We start from the raw sequence: 16,836 nt of genomic DNA, 5'->3' as shown, positions 1-16,836 counted from the left end.
TATATATTATATATATTACAGATAAGTGAGAGGAGTTACTCAAATTTATTTCTTGCTGTATTTAATGAAAAACCATATTTCTACAGCATTTCTCATTGGGTTGGTGTAATTTTTCTTAGAGGTATGTGAAATTCAAGTACTTTTTAATGAGTTCAAAGCATGTGGAAATCAAAAGAACTGAGGCTTAAATAACATTATGGTTGCACTTCCAGGCTTAAAGTGAACTTGGTTCAAAATAAGGAGCTGACTGTGAGTCAGCTGGACCCATTTTGGTACAACATTAGTCTCTTGGAATGATTCTCAGGTTTCCTTTCTCTTGAAGCACAAACCCGGGTACTAATGCAAACTAACTCCTGGTATTTAAGCGTCCCAATTTGTTTGTCAAAAGTGATAGCAGTCACAGGCTGTAGTTTTAACTCCAGAAGCATTTTCAGTTTGAAATACCAACTGTTACTGAAATGTCAGTTGGGTTCAAATTGCTTTTCCTTTACTCAGAAGATTTGGTGGCCAAGTACTTGGCCGTTAACTCCTTTGAAACGTGTGTGCACCGATTACAAAACCAGAGCACTTTTTAGATGTTGATGTAGCCAAATTTTCTCCTTGGCTTAATATTTTGTGCTAATCAAATAATAAAGAAAGTAAAGCTCAAAACTTTACATTTTTATCTGTTCTGTAGCCAGCTATTTCTGTTCATGTGGAAAGCAGCCAGATTTCTGCCATACTTCAAACGATGTGGCATTAGAAGAAGCGTGGTCGGCTGGTTTGCTTTTGGAGGTACTTCTTCAGATCAGATAAACACCAGCTTTATAACATTCTCTGGAATTAATGTAATTAAATTTTGGGTGTTTTTTCATCTTACCTACTTGAGGATGCTGCACTTATTCCTAAGAATGTAGTTTAAAGCATCCTTGTAGGAGGGTGGTGAGGCGCTGGCACAGGGTGCCCAGAGAAGCTGTGGCTGCCCCATCCCTGGCAGTGTTCAAGGGCAGGTTGGACACAGGGGCTTGGAGCAACCTGCTCTAGTGGAAGGTGTCCCTGCCCATGGCAGGGGTTGGAACTGGCTGAGCTTTAAGCTCCCTTCCAGCCCAAACCAGGCTGGGGTTCTGTGACGGGGACGTTGTGAAAGTGGCAGTTTGATTTTGCAGCTGAGCTGAAGTTCTGCTCGGTACCTGGTGGAGGCTCTCCCAGTTCCCAGCATGAGATACACGGTGTTTTCCTGCAGTTACACTGCTTATTCCTTTGCTGCAAAATGAGGTTTTTGGAGAATGGGTAAATGAATCTGCTACTGTCGTTTAAACTTAATTAAAAATCCATACTGCGAAGGAATTTGTGCCATATTTTTCTTGTATCCAGACTGAACCATCTACTTCTTACAGCTATTTCTAAGCAAACTTTCCCTGTAACCGAATTAATTAAGTCCTAGGAACAGATTATATTAGGGGAAATTAAGCTCTAAGTAAGCAAACCATTAACAATTATGATACCAAATTGCCTGTGACACAGATTGGTCAGGTTTAATAACATAAAGTGTTTTCAGCTTGTGAGAATTAAATTGCAGAAACCAACCTAGGCTCTTTCTTTTCTAACCCGTGTATGAGGTACAGATCCTCAGCTGGTCTTTGCAAGTGAAGAGCTCCAAAAGGCAGGGAGAAGAACCACCACTGGTAAAGCATTTATCATGCTCCTCTATGAAGAGATCCCCATTTTCCTTCTCTGTTTTATTTATTCCCTACAATAGTGTTATCAGAAAATGAGAAGCTTTTCTCTGGTAAGTTGAGAGACGACTTTTCAGTCTCATTAATCTTTCATAGAACCTTTCTTCAAATGAGCAGACACTTGTTTCTTCTTCTAATTTGGAGCAAGCTTTGGTTTTCATCACAGAAATGGGTCCATCTGCAGAGGACTGGCCCAATGATGATTTCTTTGTGCTTTTAGTTTCAAATATAAGCCGTCGATACATAATAAGGTCCTTGTTTTGAAATGCGTCTTTTATAGTCGGCGTCATAGTTATTCTCAAGCCATGTTTCTATATGCTGGATGTATGTGTGTATTTTGGGATGTGATATTAGTGGACTTGGCAGTGCTGGGGTAAAGGTTGGGCTTGATGATCTTAATGGTCTTTTCCAACCTAGTTTATGATTCTGTGATTTTAGTAAGGATGTTCTTTGCCTTAAAGAAACACCAGAATAGTTCTGTGAGTATAAAACCATCTCGCTGAGTTTTAAAACAAAAAGTGAAATCATACTCTCTTTTCCTAATCAGAAAGCTATTGGGAAGCACTTGATAAAGAAAAAGATCAGCGGGAAACTATGTGTTTTCTTGTCTTTTGTAGGCTGCAATAACTGAGGTCACAAGCATCTGGTCTGCAGGTTTCAAGTTCGCTTTCCAGCAGAACAGAAGTTATGCACTGTAAAGAGCTTTCCACTTTAGAGCTTTTCATTATATTTACAAGAAAATTGTTTTGGTCAGCTCCTCTGCCAAGTGACAGGGGTTATTTAATGCAAATACAATGATAGAAGGTGTTCTAGAGCAAGAGAAATCCAAGCAATAACTCCTTTTGCATATATTGGTGATTTTTGGAATGTGGCTATTGGTGGGGGGGGGGGGTTGTGTTTATACTAATGGTATCATGACGTGCAGTTTATTAAGGAAATACAAATCCAAGTAATGCCTTAAGTGAGTTTAATATCAGTGGAAAGCTTTGGGAAGTGCAGCTTCCAGTTTGGTTTTGAAACTAACTCAGTTCCTTCCTGAAAGAGTTAATGTGGTGCTGAGATTGATAGTCAGAGGAAATAGGAGGTACCTGGAAAGAACTTCTGATTCCTAATATTGCAGAAGTTGCCTTTCTGTTGGCTCACCTCCCCTCGGCTTTGTTATTTTTAACCAGGCTCCCTAATCTTTCCCTTTGCCTCTGACCACCTCCCAGTTTCCTGTTCGCTTCTTCCCTCTGTTTTTCATCCCAAATACTCGGTTGTTTTCCACTTTCCTTTGCGGTTGGAGTGGATTGGAGGAAAGTGAGTTAAGATGAATGCCATAGCTGTTTTTACAGTATCTATTATCTTCTGTGTTTCATGCCTTTTTGCTGCTCTCGGTGTAAGTTCCTTATTCAAGGAGATTTCAATGTCTGAATATTGCTTGACTGGCAGCATGTGTATTGAACTTTTAAATGCTGTACTTTGGGCTGCTGTGTATCCACTGATTAAATCTGCTCTGGTTTTAGCTCTATGAAACTTCTGTGTTCTAACTTTTTGAGCTAGTATTTCCCCTATGGCAGTTAATGTGCACTAAAGGTTATTCCTGGGACGCTATAGGGAGAGATGTTACTTGTTTAGGCTCATTTCTTGGATATGTGGTTTCAAAATGATGGGAATTTACAGTTTGTTTTTTTTTCCCTCAGAATATTCCCAAACAGCATTCAAAAGTGTTGACTGACTGAAGTAAAGGTGTATTTCATTGTCACTTTTCAGCCCAGCAACAATGCATCTGAAATATGAGTTTCCTTTTCAGTAATTGAAAGCATTTGTTTTTCTCTTGCAGATTGCATTCTCACAGCACAGCAACTTTATGGACCTGGTACAGTTCTTTGTGACATTCTTCAGGTAAAATCCTTTCTGTTTCTTCTTTAGGAAAGCTCTTTGGGGGTTGGGTTTGAGTGCGGTGTTTGGTTTTTTGTTGTTACGGGGTTTTTACTTAAGCATCCTGTTTGCATCACAGCCCAGAAAATGGCAATCTCCTCTATGTGTAAAGTATTTAATGAGGAAATATGTTAGGAAAATTGGCTGCCCATCTGTGCAAATGCATCTTGTGCTGTGCAGGGGGGTGAGGGAGGCTTTTTGAAATGGAGAACTTTTAAAATGCTTCAGAAGACAGCTTCTGAGTTACCACATCGTACAAGTCATGTGTGGCTTGCAGAAACTGCAGCTACTCACACGTTACTAGAGACAAATCATAACTTAAGGAAGTGATTTTGCAAAGAGTTAAGTATCGGCTGATTTCAGGCTCCTTAGGTAGCACCTTTTGTTTTTCAGCTGCACTCTGAAAACATTGCAGGTTAAATACAAACAGACATTTCAATGTGATTGAAGCCAAACACCCTCCTGTCCTTCATGAGCTACGTGAAGCAAATGGGTGATTCCACAGGAGACGGAACCAACAGAAGCAGTTTCAGTACTCGCTTTGTCTTCCATCCTCCAAGCAAAGTACAGCCCTAACAGAGGTTAAATATCTCCTGAAGCATAGCAGAACATCTCTGTGAGGCTTCAAAATCTACTGCATTAGCCTCTGTTTTAGGAACTGTTAATACTCCACATATATAAACCAATACTTGACCATTAGGAAGTCCCTCAAAGGGACATACACGGAGTAAACAGTACTCCAGATCTTACAACCTGCTTAAGGAAGGCAATATTATGCCCATTTAAAACGAACAGTGGGAATAATATCTTGCTTTAGATTCCATGCTAAATTTAGTTAAAGCAAGGTCCTTCAGGCAAGTGGTTTGTATCAGTTTCATGTTTTTAGGATGTAGCTTTTGCAGAGTGGAGTGTACTTTAGCACAATCCCGGGTAAACAGCAGGCTGGGATCACCACTTTGCTTCCACTGATACGGAGTAAATGTTTACTCCTGGATCACACTTAAGCATTTGTTCTGCTGAATCCATCACAATCAAGGTCTTCCCTAAAAATCTTGGTGGCAGGTAATTGCTTATAAGGAGAATAAATGGGGAAGCAGTTGGATCCTTAATTCCTTTTTAATGGCATAAGATCAATCCACACTATAAAAACCTCCCATTAGTTCTTTCCAGACCCAGATCCACCTGCATATGAGAGTTTGAAACTTCAGTAAGAGTGATTCCTCCAGTTCCAGTATTGGAAGACAATCACAGTTTGAAGCAGAAGAAAGGTGAATTATGTATCCCAATGAACACATAGAGCTGAAAAGACATGTCCAACAGTTAGGCAGGTTGAAGGTAGTCAACAGTGATTTTCCTTCCCTCCATCACTGCTATCATGGATCTCCTTGAGAAGTAATGTTGCAGTATTAAGATCCTACTATGCCAAAGGAATAAGAAATGTGTATTTGGGAGAAGAGAGTTTATTGGTGTTTTCCAAGTAAGCATTTATAATGTATTAAAAATCCTTTGATTCTTTAACTGCAGCTACTGCTTAGTTCCTCTTCCTCTATTTTATTTTACAACTCCCTAATTAAGCAGCGTATTAGAACAGCATGATCCATCTCTGCTGTTTGTAGGGGGAACTATTGAAACGCTGGCATTTTTAATGCTCCAGGGTGCATTTCATAATTACACTTGAATCCAAGTTAGATCATAAATAAGTAATATCTGATAGCCCCCTGTGATGTTAATGAGATAGAGTTGGCTGAGAATTTGCACACTGAGAAAAGGCAATGAAAATGTTTCCTGCAAAGCCTAAATATAGTTGGTAAAACTACCTTTGGGATACAGACCACCTCTAACTGGAAAACTGAGAGATATATCAATTCTTGGAGTGTTATCATAGGACAGTTTGGGTTGGAAGGGACCTTCAAAGCTCATCTAGTCCAACACCCCTGCAATGAGCAGGGGCATCTTCAACTAGATCAGGTTGCCCAGAACCACATCCAGCCTGGCCTTGGATGGTGCATCCACCACCTCTGGGCATCTTGTTCCATATTTTACCATAATGGACACAAAAAAAGAGTTTGTTGTGGAAAATGGATGTTTAGAATGACTTTCTGTTGGCACATGCAAGGGTCTTGCTTCATTTTGCCATTCTGCAGGCAGTTTGGGGGATTTTTTTGGTGCTGTGGTGCATTGCATCTTCTAGAGGCCACATTCTCCATTGTAGCCCCATCTTAAACATGCTTTTTCACCTTGCTACTGGAAGAAACAGCTGTGCCTTGAGCTGCCTGGGGAACCATGCAGTGAAACGTGGGGGTCAGATTGTCAGTGTCATTGCTGACGTTGGTGTTGATTGAGGTCTAGTCAGTCCTTGCAATGGGCACTGCAGACCAAGCTGGATGCCCAGACTCCAGCACTGCTGAGTTTGTGGAGTGTCTCAGGCTGGACTTGGTGAGGCACAGAGCGTGATGGAGAAGCCAGGAACCTGGCCATGCATTAAACAGCATCAGGCAGGATGGGATGAAACAGGACTGCTGGATTTGATTTTCACTTCATGAAGAGCTGGGCTGCTGTGGATCAGACGTGGGGTGTTCCTCACGTTTGGAGGTGCTGTTCTACTTGTGCAGCTCCTTCTGGAGTCAGCGTTCGATGCAAAGCTGGGCATGTGGCTGTGTGTTGCCAGGGTTTTATTTTGCATCACGTTAATGTTTTATTTCAAGCTATGAAAATGTCAGTGAATAAAGGTTGGGTAGAACGGTGCAGTTACGGGGTCATTAATACTGCATTATAATTGGAGCTGCAGGAGCAATGATATTGTTAACATTTGCAGAGCTAAATGACTTGCAAGCAAACTGGATTTTTCTGTTTCCTCCTCTTGGCTTTTCGTAACACAGCTCTTTAATTTCCACATGTCCTGGGTTAACTGTTACAGCTGAACCTGGGACAACAGATTTTCTTAGAATCCCGGAATCCCAGTGGAAGGGACCTCCAGGATCATCTGGTCCAACCTTTCCAGTCACAGCATGACCTACACTAGATGTCCCAGCACCCTGTCCAGACCAGTCTTAACAGTGTCCAGTGCTGGAGAGTCACCACTTCCCTGGGGAGATTATTCCAGTCGCTGGTTGTTCTCAGTGTGGAACATTTCCCTCTTGTGTCCGGTTGGAATCTCCCCAGGAGCAACTTGTGCCCATCACCCCTCGTCTTTCCCATGGAAGTCCTTGTCAACAGGGAGTCTCCATCTTCTTTGTAGCCACCCTTTAAACACTGGCACATGGTGACAAGGTCTCCCTGAGCCTTCTCTTCTCCAGGCTGGACAGTCCCAGCTCTCTCAGCCTTTCCTCACACGCTTCCCAGCCCTTGGATCATCTCCATGGCTCTTCTCTGTAGAGTAGTTTTGCTGTTGTCTTTCAGCAGGTAGTTAGGGCTATTTTGACAGTCTCTAGTAAGCATTTTTATTAGTATCTGTGTGTCCTTATCTTGCAAAAAATCCATGTATGCCCCCTCACCTGCCTATAACGTGTATATCTCACTAGTGCACATACGCATACGGAGGATGTAAAAGTACTTGAGGCCTTCTAAACTCATGTTGTTGCTCAGTGATCCCCCCCCTTTTTATTAATTATGGAAACCAAATACATCTGTATTTCTTGTGCTTTTCTGCTTTATTAACCAGTTCTGCAGAGATTTAGGAGTGTTAAGAACAGTTTGAATGAAGTAAGGATGTGTAAACACCACAAGAAACAGCAGAACAAGGCTTGAAAGCATGGCTTGTATTCTAAGTGGTGACACAGCTGGCTGTAAAAGAGTCGAGGATGCTGCTGGTAACCCTGCAGCCAGTCAAGAGGAGAGCTCTTGCCCCAAAATTAGGATGGTGGCAGCAAGGTTACAGCATGTCACTGCTGCCATTGCTTTTCCTGGTGTAGCAGCCCTAAGAAGCTCAAAATGAAGAGATGGAGGTAAGGATCAGCAGACTTCCCTAAAGGGTCAGAAGTGTGAACAAACCTGAAGCCAAAGGGTCCTGCTAAAGAAGCTGTTGAGGGTATAAAAGACCTATAAACCCTATAAATTAGGTTTGTTGACTCTAGGAAAGAAGCCAGATGTGGTGAGGACCTGTCAGCCAGGATCTGTTGTCCTCTGTGTGGGATGCACATGGTGTTGGCCAGACCAGCTGGCCAATAGATTTGGCATTTGTGGGTGTGAGAGTGTAAATGGGTATAATCAGTTTTTCTCTGCGGTTTTGTCGAATATAATCACCTTCAGCCTGGGGAAGGCTCCAGGGAGGCCTCATTGCAGCCTCTCGTGCTTAATGGGGGTTGTAAGAAAGATGAGGAAAGACTTTTTAGTAGGGCCTGTAGCAGTAGAACAAGGGGAATGGCTTGAACCTGCCAGAGGGGAGACTGAGATGAGCTCTGAGGCAGAAGCTCTTCCCTGTGAGGGTGCTGAGGCGCTGGCACAGGGTGCCCAGAGAAGCTGTGGCTGCCCCATCCCTGGCAGTGTTCAAGGCCAGGTTGGACACAGGGGCTTGGAGCAACCTGCTCTAGTGGAAGGTGTCCCTGCCCGGGGCAGGGGCTGGAACTGGAGGAGCTTTAAGCTCTCTTCAACCCAACCATCCTGTGGTTCTATGATTCTATTCTAGGATCTCATCCTGAGCTTTGTTAAACTGATTTACCACAGACTGCTGTTGTCTTCTACTGCACTTCTGTGTCCTCACATGCATCGTTTTACCACCTTTCTCAACTATTGTATGTCTTGTCTTTCATATGTTGAAAGAAGCCTTTGAAACATCCTTCTAAGTGTGTTCATTACTGACTCCCTCTAGTCCCATCATAGTCTTACAATGATTATTAGAGAATTGGGCATATTTCATGAACGGAACAGAAGTTGCCAGTTTTGTGTTTTCATCACATCAAACCTCTTGTGTCTCTACTAAGGTCTGACTATCAAATGGTGCAATTTTATTTTGGTGCCAATAATTGGGCTAGTTCCTCAGAAGACTTGAGAGAGAACAGTATTTGTCTCTGTGCAAGTCAGGCAGATGGTTTAATGTGCTGTATATTGTTTTTCCTGGCTGTAAGCCTTTGCCCAGTGTTTTCAGTAAGTGGGAATGACCTGAGTCAATAATTCAAATCTAGAGTTGTGCTGCAGGTATTTTGTTTACTCTTTTTGCTTATTAAGTATTTTTTATTGCAGCACAAATGGCATTACTACATAATGCCTAAAATACAGCCTGAATCCCTTTTGGAGGAAAAGGAAGAGCTTGGGAGCGTCTTCACATTATATCCAACAAGAAAGAAGTTTTACAGTTCAGCATCCTTCCTGTTTTCCATGTTGTCCTCATCATGCTCTACTTTGTCCTCCACAATGGTCACATGCAGACCAGAGCAATGAGGCTATTTGGTCTCTCCTCCATTCATTAGTCCCATCATTATCTGTGCCCCTTTATGCTTTTGGCCTCTAAAGTCTCCTGTGACAATGTCGTGGCTTGTGTGATATAAGCAGTTTGGGTTTTTAAACCTTTATTGGGTGGGATTTAGTTTATAGCTTTGATGCTATTTAGGTTTCTTCATGTTGTGTTGAAGTTCTAATCAGTGCAGCTGATGGACACCAAAGAGCAGTTTGGTTACCAGACATAGTGTCCACTTTAGGCTGAGCCACATCACTCTTCACTGATAATTCTGGTATTTCTGACGAGTTAAGTTGTCAGGATGACCAGGTTAGTGGAGAGACTGCAGAAGAGAAGAACTAAGAATGGAAGGAGTCACCATAGACAACACCACGCTTGGTCCCCTGTCCCGTTGTAGCTGCAGCCTGCTCAGATGTCCCTGCCTTTGGAGTAGCTTGTTTTCCTGCCTGAAAATAGTATAAGGGAAAAACCTTCAAAGCACAGGTCAAAATAGCACCAATTTCCATTACAGTTTCATCATGTGTCCAATGGTTTTTGGTGTGTTTACTTAAAGCTCTGTCTTCTAGACCTGCAAGATGACTTTTTCCCTTTATCTAATGTTATGCCCAAGAAGGACTTGCAAATCTGAACCCTAAGAAGCAAACCAAACCCGAATTCAAATACTCCAAACAAACAAAAAACCCCAGACAAATATATTAATACCTGCCTTCCCAAAAGACCTCAAACCTCTAGTAAGACTCCCATGTGTTTATGGAAGCTGCCCCCATTTTACATGGTGTCAGATGGGTCGTGCAAGCCAAGAAGTAGGTTCTTAAAACAGACACAATGAAAACTAGCATCACCTGCTATAAATAAGGTGGGTTGTGGCTTGTTAAACCTTGGTGCCATCTTCAGCAGCAGGAGAAGGTCAGATCTGTAGATCAGATCTGTTGGTTTGCTGTTGGCTGCAGATACCTGTTTAGCAAAGGCAAACCATGTGTACTCCTCCTGCATTATGACTTTCTCCAATTATTATGAGGTTTAATGCATCAAGTACTTAAAAATGTGTCCTGTAACTCTCCAGCATATTAAAATTTACTTTTAAATAGCACTTAAATAGCTCCCAATTCATCAAAATAATTTGGGGGGTGTTTCTAGTAATCATTGCAGTGCTTTCTGAAATTATTAAGTGACCTATATATGTTAAAGCATATTAGTACTGAAGCTGCTGTATATTTTGGCATTTAAACCTGCCATGTTTTACTAGTAATTTGGATGTTGATAAACACTGTAGGAAAGGTTAATAATTGGGCCCTAATATGCCAGATGGATTTTCTTCTCTCCTCCTGAGAACACATCGTCTCAAAGTGCTGATGAAGTTTTCCAGCCATTTAAAAATGAAAAGTAGTTGTTTGAAGAGCTTTAAGGATACCTGGAGTGGAGGGAATATCCTCCCTGCTGTGAAAAAGAGCTTTGAGTACAGAATAATGCCAGAAAGAGTGGTAAAGTTCAGGGGTTTGGTCAAGGTGGGAATACCCTGTGGTGTAAAGAGAGCCGAAGGTCTGTCAGCTAACGATTAATGGACGTGTTGAAGCCAGCTGAGAGGAGATAACTTAGAGCCATGTAGCTCGTTGACTGGACTTAAATAATCTAAGAAATAATTAAGAATGACTTAGACTATTTATCAAATAGAATATTGTCCATAAAACGTAACTGGAACTTCTCCCTGTCTTAGAATATTAATGCTGTGTAAGCATAAACCCTTATAACTTGTGTGGGTGAGACACAGGTTGTAAGTTAGGTAGAACCTAACTCAAAAGAGGAGTCAGGGGATGAAAAACTCCCCAGGGGTGTTAGGTGGCTGCAGATGGCTCTTTTTCCTTTCAGTTGGTTTCATAGAATCATAGAATCACAGAATGGTTTGGGTTGGAAGGGACCTTCAGATCATCAGAGCAGGTTGCTCCAAGCCCTGCCCAACCTGGTCTTGAACACTTCCAGGGATGGGGCAGCCACAACTTCTTGGGCAACCTGCTCTAGTGCCTCACCACCCTCACTGTGAAGAACTTCTTCCTTATATCTAACCTAAACTTCCCCTGTTTAAGTTTTGACTCATCACCCCTTGTCCTATCACTACAGTCCCTGATGAAGAGTCCCTCTCTGGCATCCTTCTAGGCCACCTTCAGATACTGGAAGGCTGTTCGAGGTCTTTGTGCAGCTTCTCTTCTGGCTGAGTTCTCTGGTTTCCTCTTTTTCTGCTGTAAATACTGAACTGCTCTCAAATGGACTCACCCCTGGCCTTAGGAATGTGGACATCCAACAGTTGATAGTTCAGGTGCAGCTACTGGGTGTGCTGCCTTGCCTGTACATCACGTTTGCAGGACTGCTCTGGGATGTTACAATCCCAAGAACATTTCCATCTCCTTTACTTTCTTTTCAGAGAGATGTGTGAGGAGAAGCAATGTTTGAGATAGAGGAAGGTGTAGAAAGAGGACTTGAATGAACAGGGATGAAGGAGGCTCTTGGTAGGCTGTTATTTTTGGAGGAGAAAGAAACAGAAGGAGAAGGTAAAGCAGGTCTGGCAGTGAAGATTTCTTTGTAAAGCAATTTGGAAATGGGTGACTGTTCACAGCTGGCACAGAGGTGGATGAGGCTGAAGTTCAGGAGAAAGCAGGACAGGGCATGGTGTTTGACCAGGACTCTGCCCAACCGTAGGCTTTCACTCCACATCATTTTCCAAGACAACATTCATTCCATGCAGCGTTTCTTTCCACTGCTTCCATATTTACACAGTTGCTTCCCAAGAGAAAGTATGGAAGAAAAAAAAGCTTCTTTAAAGCTGCCTATGTGAGGACAGGTCTTTTTACCTTATTTCAGGATAGTTTAGGCTGAGGAAAGCCAGCACATAGATCTTGACTTCGCTCTACCCCCAGGGCTCCTCCAGTAGGTGATGGATTGAAGCCCAGCAAGCTTGTGCTGCCTTTTATTCCTCCCTTTGCTGCCAAGGGGAGGTAGTGCAGGGGGGAAATGTATTTCCTTAGAGATTTTACAGCTTTTGTGGGTATTTGCTGCCTCCTTGTGACGGTACAAAGATGAATGGTGCTGTTCCTCTGAAATACAGGGTTGTGGTGAGCTGTTCAGGAGTTTTTATTAGTCCCTAATTGTTAATTCCTGACTGTGCTTTCTTCAGGAAGTCTTGGCTGTGGTGCCAGAAGTGAGGCAGGAAAGAGAAGCCTGTGAGATTCTGGCATGTACAATCTCATGTAATGTTGCATTTTGGAAAGGGGATTTAATATGAGGATAAAGGTGGTTCTCTTAGTTCTTCACTCCAGCTTTCTTCTCTGAGGGAGTAAATGAATATGTAGGGAGACACCATATTCAAATCATGGAGTCATGGAACGGTTTGTGTTGGAAGGGAGCTTAAAGCTCCTCCAGCTCCAACCCCTGCCCCGGGCAGGGACACCTTCCACTAGAGCAGGTTGCTCCAAGCCCCTGTGTCCAACCTGGCCTTGAACACTGCCAGGGATGGGGCAGCCACAGCTTCTCTGGGCACCCTGTGCCAGCGCCTCAGCACCCTCACAGGGAAGAACTTTTCCATACCTGACATGGACAACTCACTGAGGTCACGTTTGTCCTAAAAAGGAGCCATCCTGATAGGAACTCAGCATGTTTTGACATGTATCCTCAGTTTGGTGTGTATGTTTCTGGTGCTGTCTGATAGATAGATATGAATACATCTCATAAGGGTCACCTACAGAAAGGTGGAGATCTCAATGACAGGATGTGACAGTGCAGGTTCCTCTATATGGTTGATAACCTGAGAAACTCCTCCTGAAGGTAAATCTCTGTGAAATGAGCCTGTATAATACAGAGGTACTGGAAGTTGTTGAAGCATCTCTCCAGCTCTTTGGACTTCCATCTCCTTTCCCCAGATGAGGGGATACTGAGGAGGCAGACTTGGATAAGCCATGGCAATAGCTGTTATCCATAAGCTACATCTGAAATGCTCTATCCTGAGATGGATCCTCTCACTGGAGTCATGAGCTGAATGTGATGGCCTTGTAGGCACTGAGCTTTGGCAGCCTCTCCAGGAGACTCCTGCACATGTTTTATATATTGTTGTTTTCATGATTCAATTAAATGAGGAACCAGGAATGTTTTTCCCTACTGCTTTGAAGATTTCGATTTATTTCCACCCTCCATTTGTACAATGATGTTAAAATGATACTAAAACCAAAGCAGACCAAAGCTTTAGCTCATGGTCTCAGCTGTGCTGGGTTTGCATGGAGACATCTTGGATTTGTGCTCTTCAGGGAGCATTGTCCTCTTTTGGCCTCAAAGATAAATCATATGTTGCACCTTAGAAAGAATTTATGTTTCTTGGAGAAAAAGGGAGCTTAAAACAAGAGGAAGAAAGCTTACCAAAGCCGTTGAGCAAGTGTGGTGACATTCATGCTGTGGGGAGCTGACAGGAGTCCCAAGACAAATGTGGGCACTCAAAACTTTGGTAGTCCATCATTCACTCATGCCTGCTCATGTGTGGCCTAAGTGAAAATCCATCTAGTCCATATGTGACCTTGTCCAGGAGAGAAATACTGTTTCCAGGTGGTACAGATAGTCTGCTGTGGTGCTTAATGCAGCAGCAGGGGGCTTTGGGAAAGCTGAAGGTATGAACAGGTATGGCCAGGTTGGACACAGGGGCTTTGAGCAACATGGTCTAGTAGAAGGTGTCCCTGCCCATGGCAGGGGCTTGGAACTGGATGAGCTTTAAGGTCTCTTCCAACCCAAACCAGTCTGGGGTTCTATGAAATCCTCAATCATCAGTAATATATGTTAGCTTCTTTACCAAAACAGCAATTAAAGATTTAAGGTATATGCTTTATAGCAATTAAAGATTTAATGTATATGCTTTATTAGTTAATCCCAATCTGATGCACTCTCTAGAGAGGTGTGCTGCCAACTGGAGATTATATTGGGGTGTCACTGGGAGACTACCAAGCCTCATACATTACCCACTGCTATTCTTTCAAGTGGGCACCAGTGAGTGTCATAGCCAGGAGCTATGAGGTCTGAGGCGTATCAAGGAGGATTAGAGGGTCCTGGGAGCAGTGGTGGAGGGACTCTGTAGAACAAGTAGTTTTTGCACCAATCCTCCCTGAGCAAGAGAAGGGGTTGGAAAGGGCCAGTTGAATCTGATGAATCCATAAATGATTACAGGAGTGGTGCCAGAGCCAGGGTTTGGCTACTTAGACCATGGGACTGGCTTCGAGAAACATGGTCTGATGGGGTCCATCTGTCAGAGAAGAGGAAGAGCATCTTCACTTAAAGGCTTGACAAGCTGATGACGAGGGCTTTAAACTACAGTTGCAGGGAGGGGAACCTCAATCCATCCCATTCCTACCAGTTTGATGCCAGTGCCAGCAAGAAACACCCAAAGCCAGGAGGGGGATCAAAGGTCAGCAGGAGAGCACCTGCAGAGCAGCACAAAGGAATTCCAGCCTCTCGACCCAGCTTAAATGCCTCTGTGCAAATACGTGTGGCATGGGGAATAAATCAGAGGAGTCAGTGATCATAAAATCACAGAATGATTTGGGTTGGAAAGAACCTTAAAGCTCCTCCAGTTCCAACCCCCTGCCCCGGGCAGGGACACCTTCCACTAGAGCAGGTTGCTCCAAACCCCTGTGTCCAACCTGGCCTTGGACACTGTGCATGCCTGCAGGGTTATGATCTTACTGCCATCACAGACATGTGGTGGGATGGCTCCTATAACTGGAGTGCTGGAATGGAAGGATACAGGCTCTTCAGGAAGGGCAGGCTGGGGAGACAAGGAGGGGGTATCTCCCTCTATGTCAATGATCAGCTGCATGGGGATGGATGAGGAGCCAACCGAGAGCTTATGGGTCAGGATTAAAAGGAGGGCAAGGACAGGGGACTTTATAGTGGGATTTGCTATAGGCTGCCTGAGCAGGAAGACCAAATGGATGAGGCAATAGACAGATAGGTGCATCCTCATGTTCACAAGCCTTGGTCCTTATGGGGGGTCTTCAGCCACTTTGAAGCACACCCCAATACATGAGCAATCCAAGAGGTTTCTAGAGTGCATTGGTGATAACTTCCTTCTCCAAGTGATAGAGGAGCCAAGGAGGGGAGGTACCGTGTGGATCTGGTTCTCACCAACAAGGAGGGGCTGTAGAATGTGAAGCTCGAGGGCAGCCTTGGCTTCTGTGACCGTGAAATGGTGTTCAAGACCTTTAGGACAGCAAGGAGGGTGCACATCAAGCTCCCTGTCCTGGACTTCAGGAGAGCAGACTTTGATCTGTTCTATGATTCTATGAAGCAGGAAAATCAAAGTCACTAACAATGCTTGTCTAAACTATTTTTGCTTGCAGAAAAATGGCCAGGCTTTTACAGTGAAATAATGTCAGATTTTAATATGTTGAGAAAATGTGGGGGAAGTGATTGGAATACATATGTCTTAGAATGTAAAAGGCCCCAAAAAATCTCACCATGATCCTGCTTAGGTTTATAAAGAAATAGGCACCGTAGGAGTCTTTCAAAGCTGTGCAGACGTTTTAATGCTGAAGTGACACAAGTGCCAGTATTTTATTCTCATACACTATATGATAGTAAAACATATTTCTGTGCATATCCAAGCCTGAGAAATAAAACCTTGTTGCCCCTTGAGTGTTCAGTGCCCGATCACATGCAGCTTTCATAATACATGGGCTATGGATAATGCCACGTAATGAGGAATGGGCTCTCCTCCTTTTGCATCTCAGGGAATGGTTCCTGCTGTCTGTCCTTATTTTATTTATACGTATTTCTGAGGCTTTGCACTACTCACTGCTGCAGAATTTGCTGTTGGAGAGTAGGACTCCCAGTTGCTGAAGTAGTTGCTTGAAGGCCAAAATGTGCAGCCCCTTGAAGCTTGTGGAAGGTAAACAGCATGTTATGAAGAGAGGGAACAGGAGGGAACTGATGGCATTGGTCATTATAAGCTGGTTTTTTGGTCAGCAGTGCAACTATGGCTTCATGTCCAAGTAGAAGCAGTCTTCCAGTAAGTAAAGGGGCTGACAAGAAACCTGGAGAGGGGCTTTGGACAAGGGATGGAGGGACAGGACAAGGGGAATGGCTTGAACCTGCCAGAGGGGAGACTGAGATGAGCTCTGGGGCAGAAGCTCTTCCCTGTGAGGGTGCTGAGGCGCTGGCACAGGGTGCCCAGAGGAGCTGTGGCTGCCCCATCCCTGGCAGTGTTCAAGGCCAGGTTGGACACAGGGGCTTGGAGCAACCTGCTCTAGTGGAAGGTGTCCCTGCCCGGGGCAGGGGTTGGAGCTGGAGGAGCTTTAAGCTCCCTCCCAACACAAACCAGGCTGGGATTCTATTATCACTGGAGTCATGGATATTTGTATGAGTAGGGTGGGAGAGCACAGTGGGAACCACGGTGTTGTTTGGAAATAGAAGGTTTGGGGATTGAGTTTTGGAAGCAGAGCTGAGTTTCTGGTCAAAGGCAGGGAGTACTGAGCAGTCACAGTCTTTCTCCCACCATAGTCTTTCCTGCATGGCTGAGGTCTGAATTGGAAGCCCCAGAATGGCAAGAACGAAGCCGTGCCCAGAGGCAGGGAGAGGGGCACACCAGTCCCCCCTTCAACAGAAACCCCTGTTGTAGCATACAGTGCCCAGCAGTCAGTGTAAATAGTGCCCCTTAGGAAATAAGTTACCTATTTTCTTCTTCCTTTAAGTGCTGTCTTTAAATGTACCCTAGAGAGCGGGGAGGGAGATTTGGAGACATTTTCTCTTACCCATCAGTGTGGCACTTGAGAAGAGAGACTTTCC

General features: G+C 43.8%; 1 protein-coding gene across 1 annotated transcript in view; it reads left to right on the top strand.

The window, feature by feature from the left end:
- ATRN (attractin) overlaps window positions 1-16,836 on the top strand; it is a gene marked incomplete at its 5' end in the record, with an annotated part of 105,197 nt that overhangs the window by 57,862 nt on the left and 30,499 nt on the right. The window contains one exon of the mRNA XM_010017073.1: window positions 3,538-3,599. Coding sequence (XP_010015375.1) covers window positions 3,538-3,599 — 62 coding nt within the window. The remainder of the gene's footprint in view (window positions 1-3,537; window positions 3,600-16,836) is intronic.

Source organism: Nestor notabilis, unplaced genomic scaffold, assembly GCF_000696875.1.
Source record: "Nestor notabilis isolate BGI_N333 unplaced genomic scaffold, ASM69687v1 scaffold8886, whole genome shotgun sequence".
NCBI classification, from domain to species: Eukaryota; Metazoa; Chordata; class Aves; order Psittaciformes; family Psittacidae; genus Nestor; species Nestor notabilis.
Note: the sequence above shows the minus strand (reverse complement) of the source record. Positions and strands in the feature narration are given on the sequence as shown.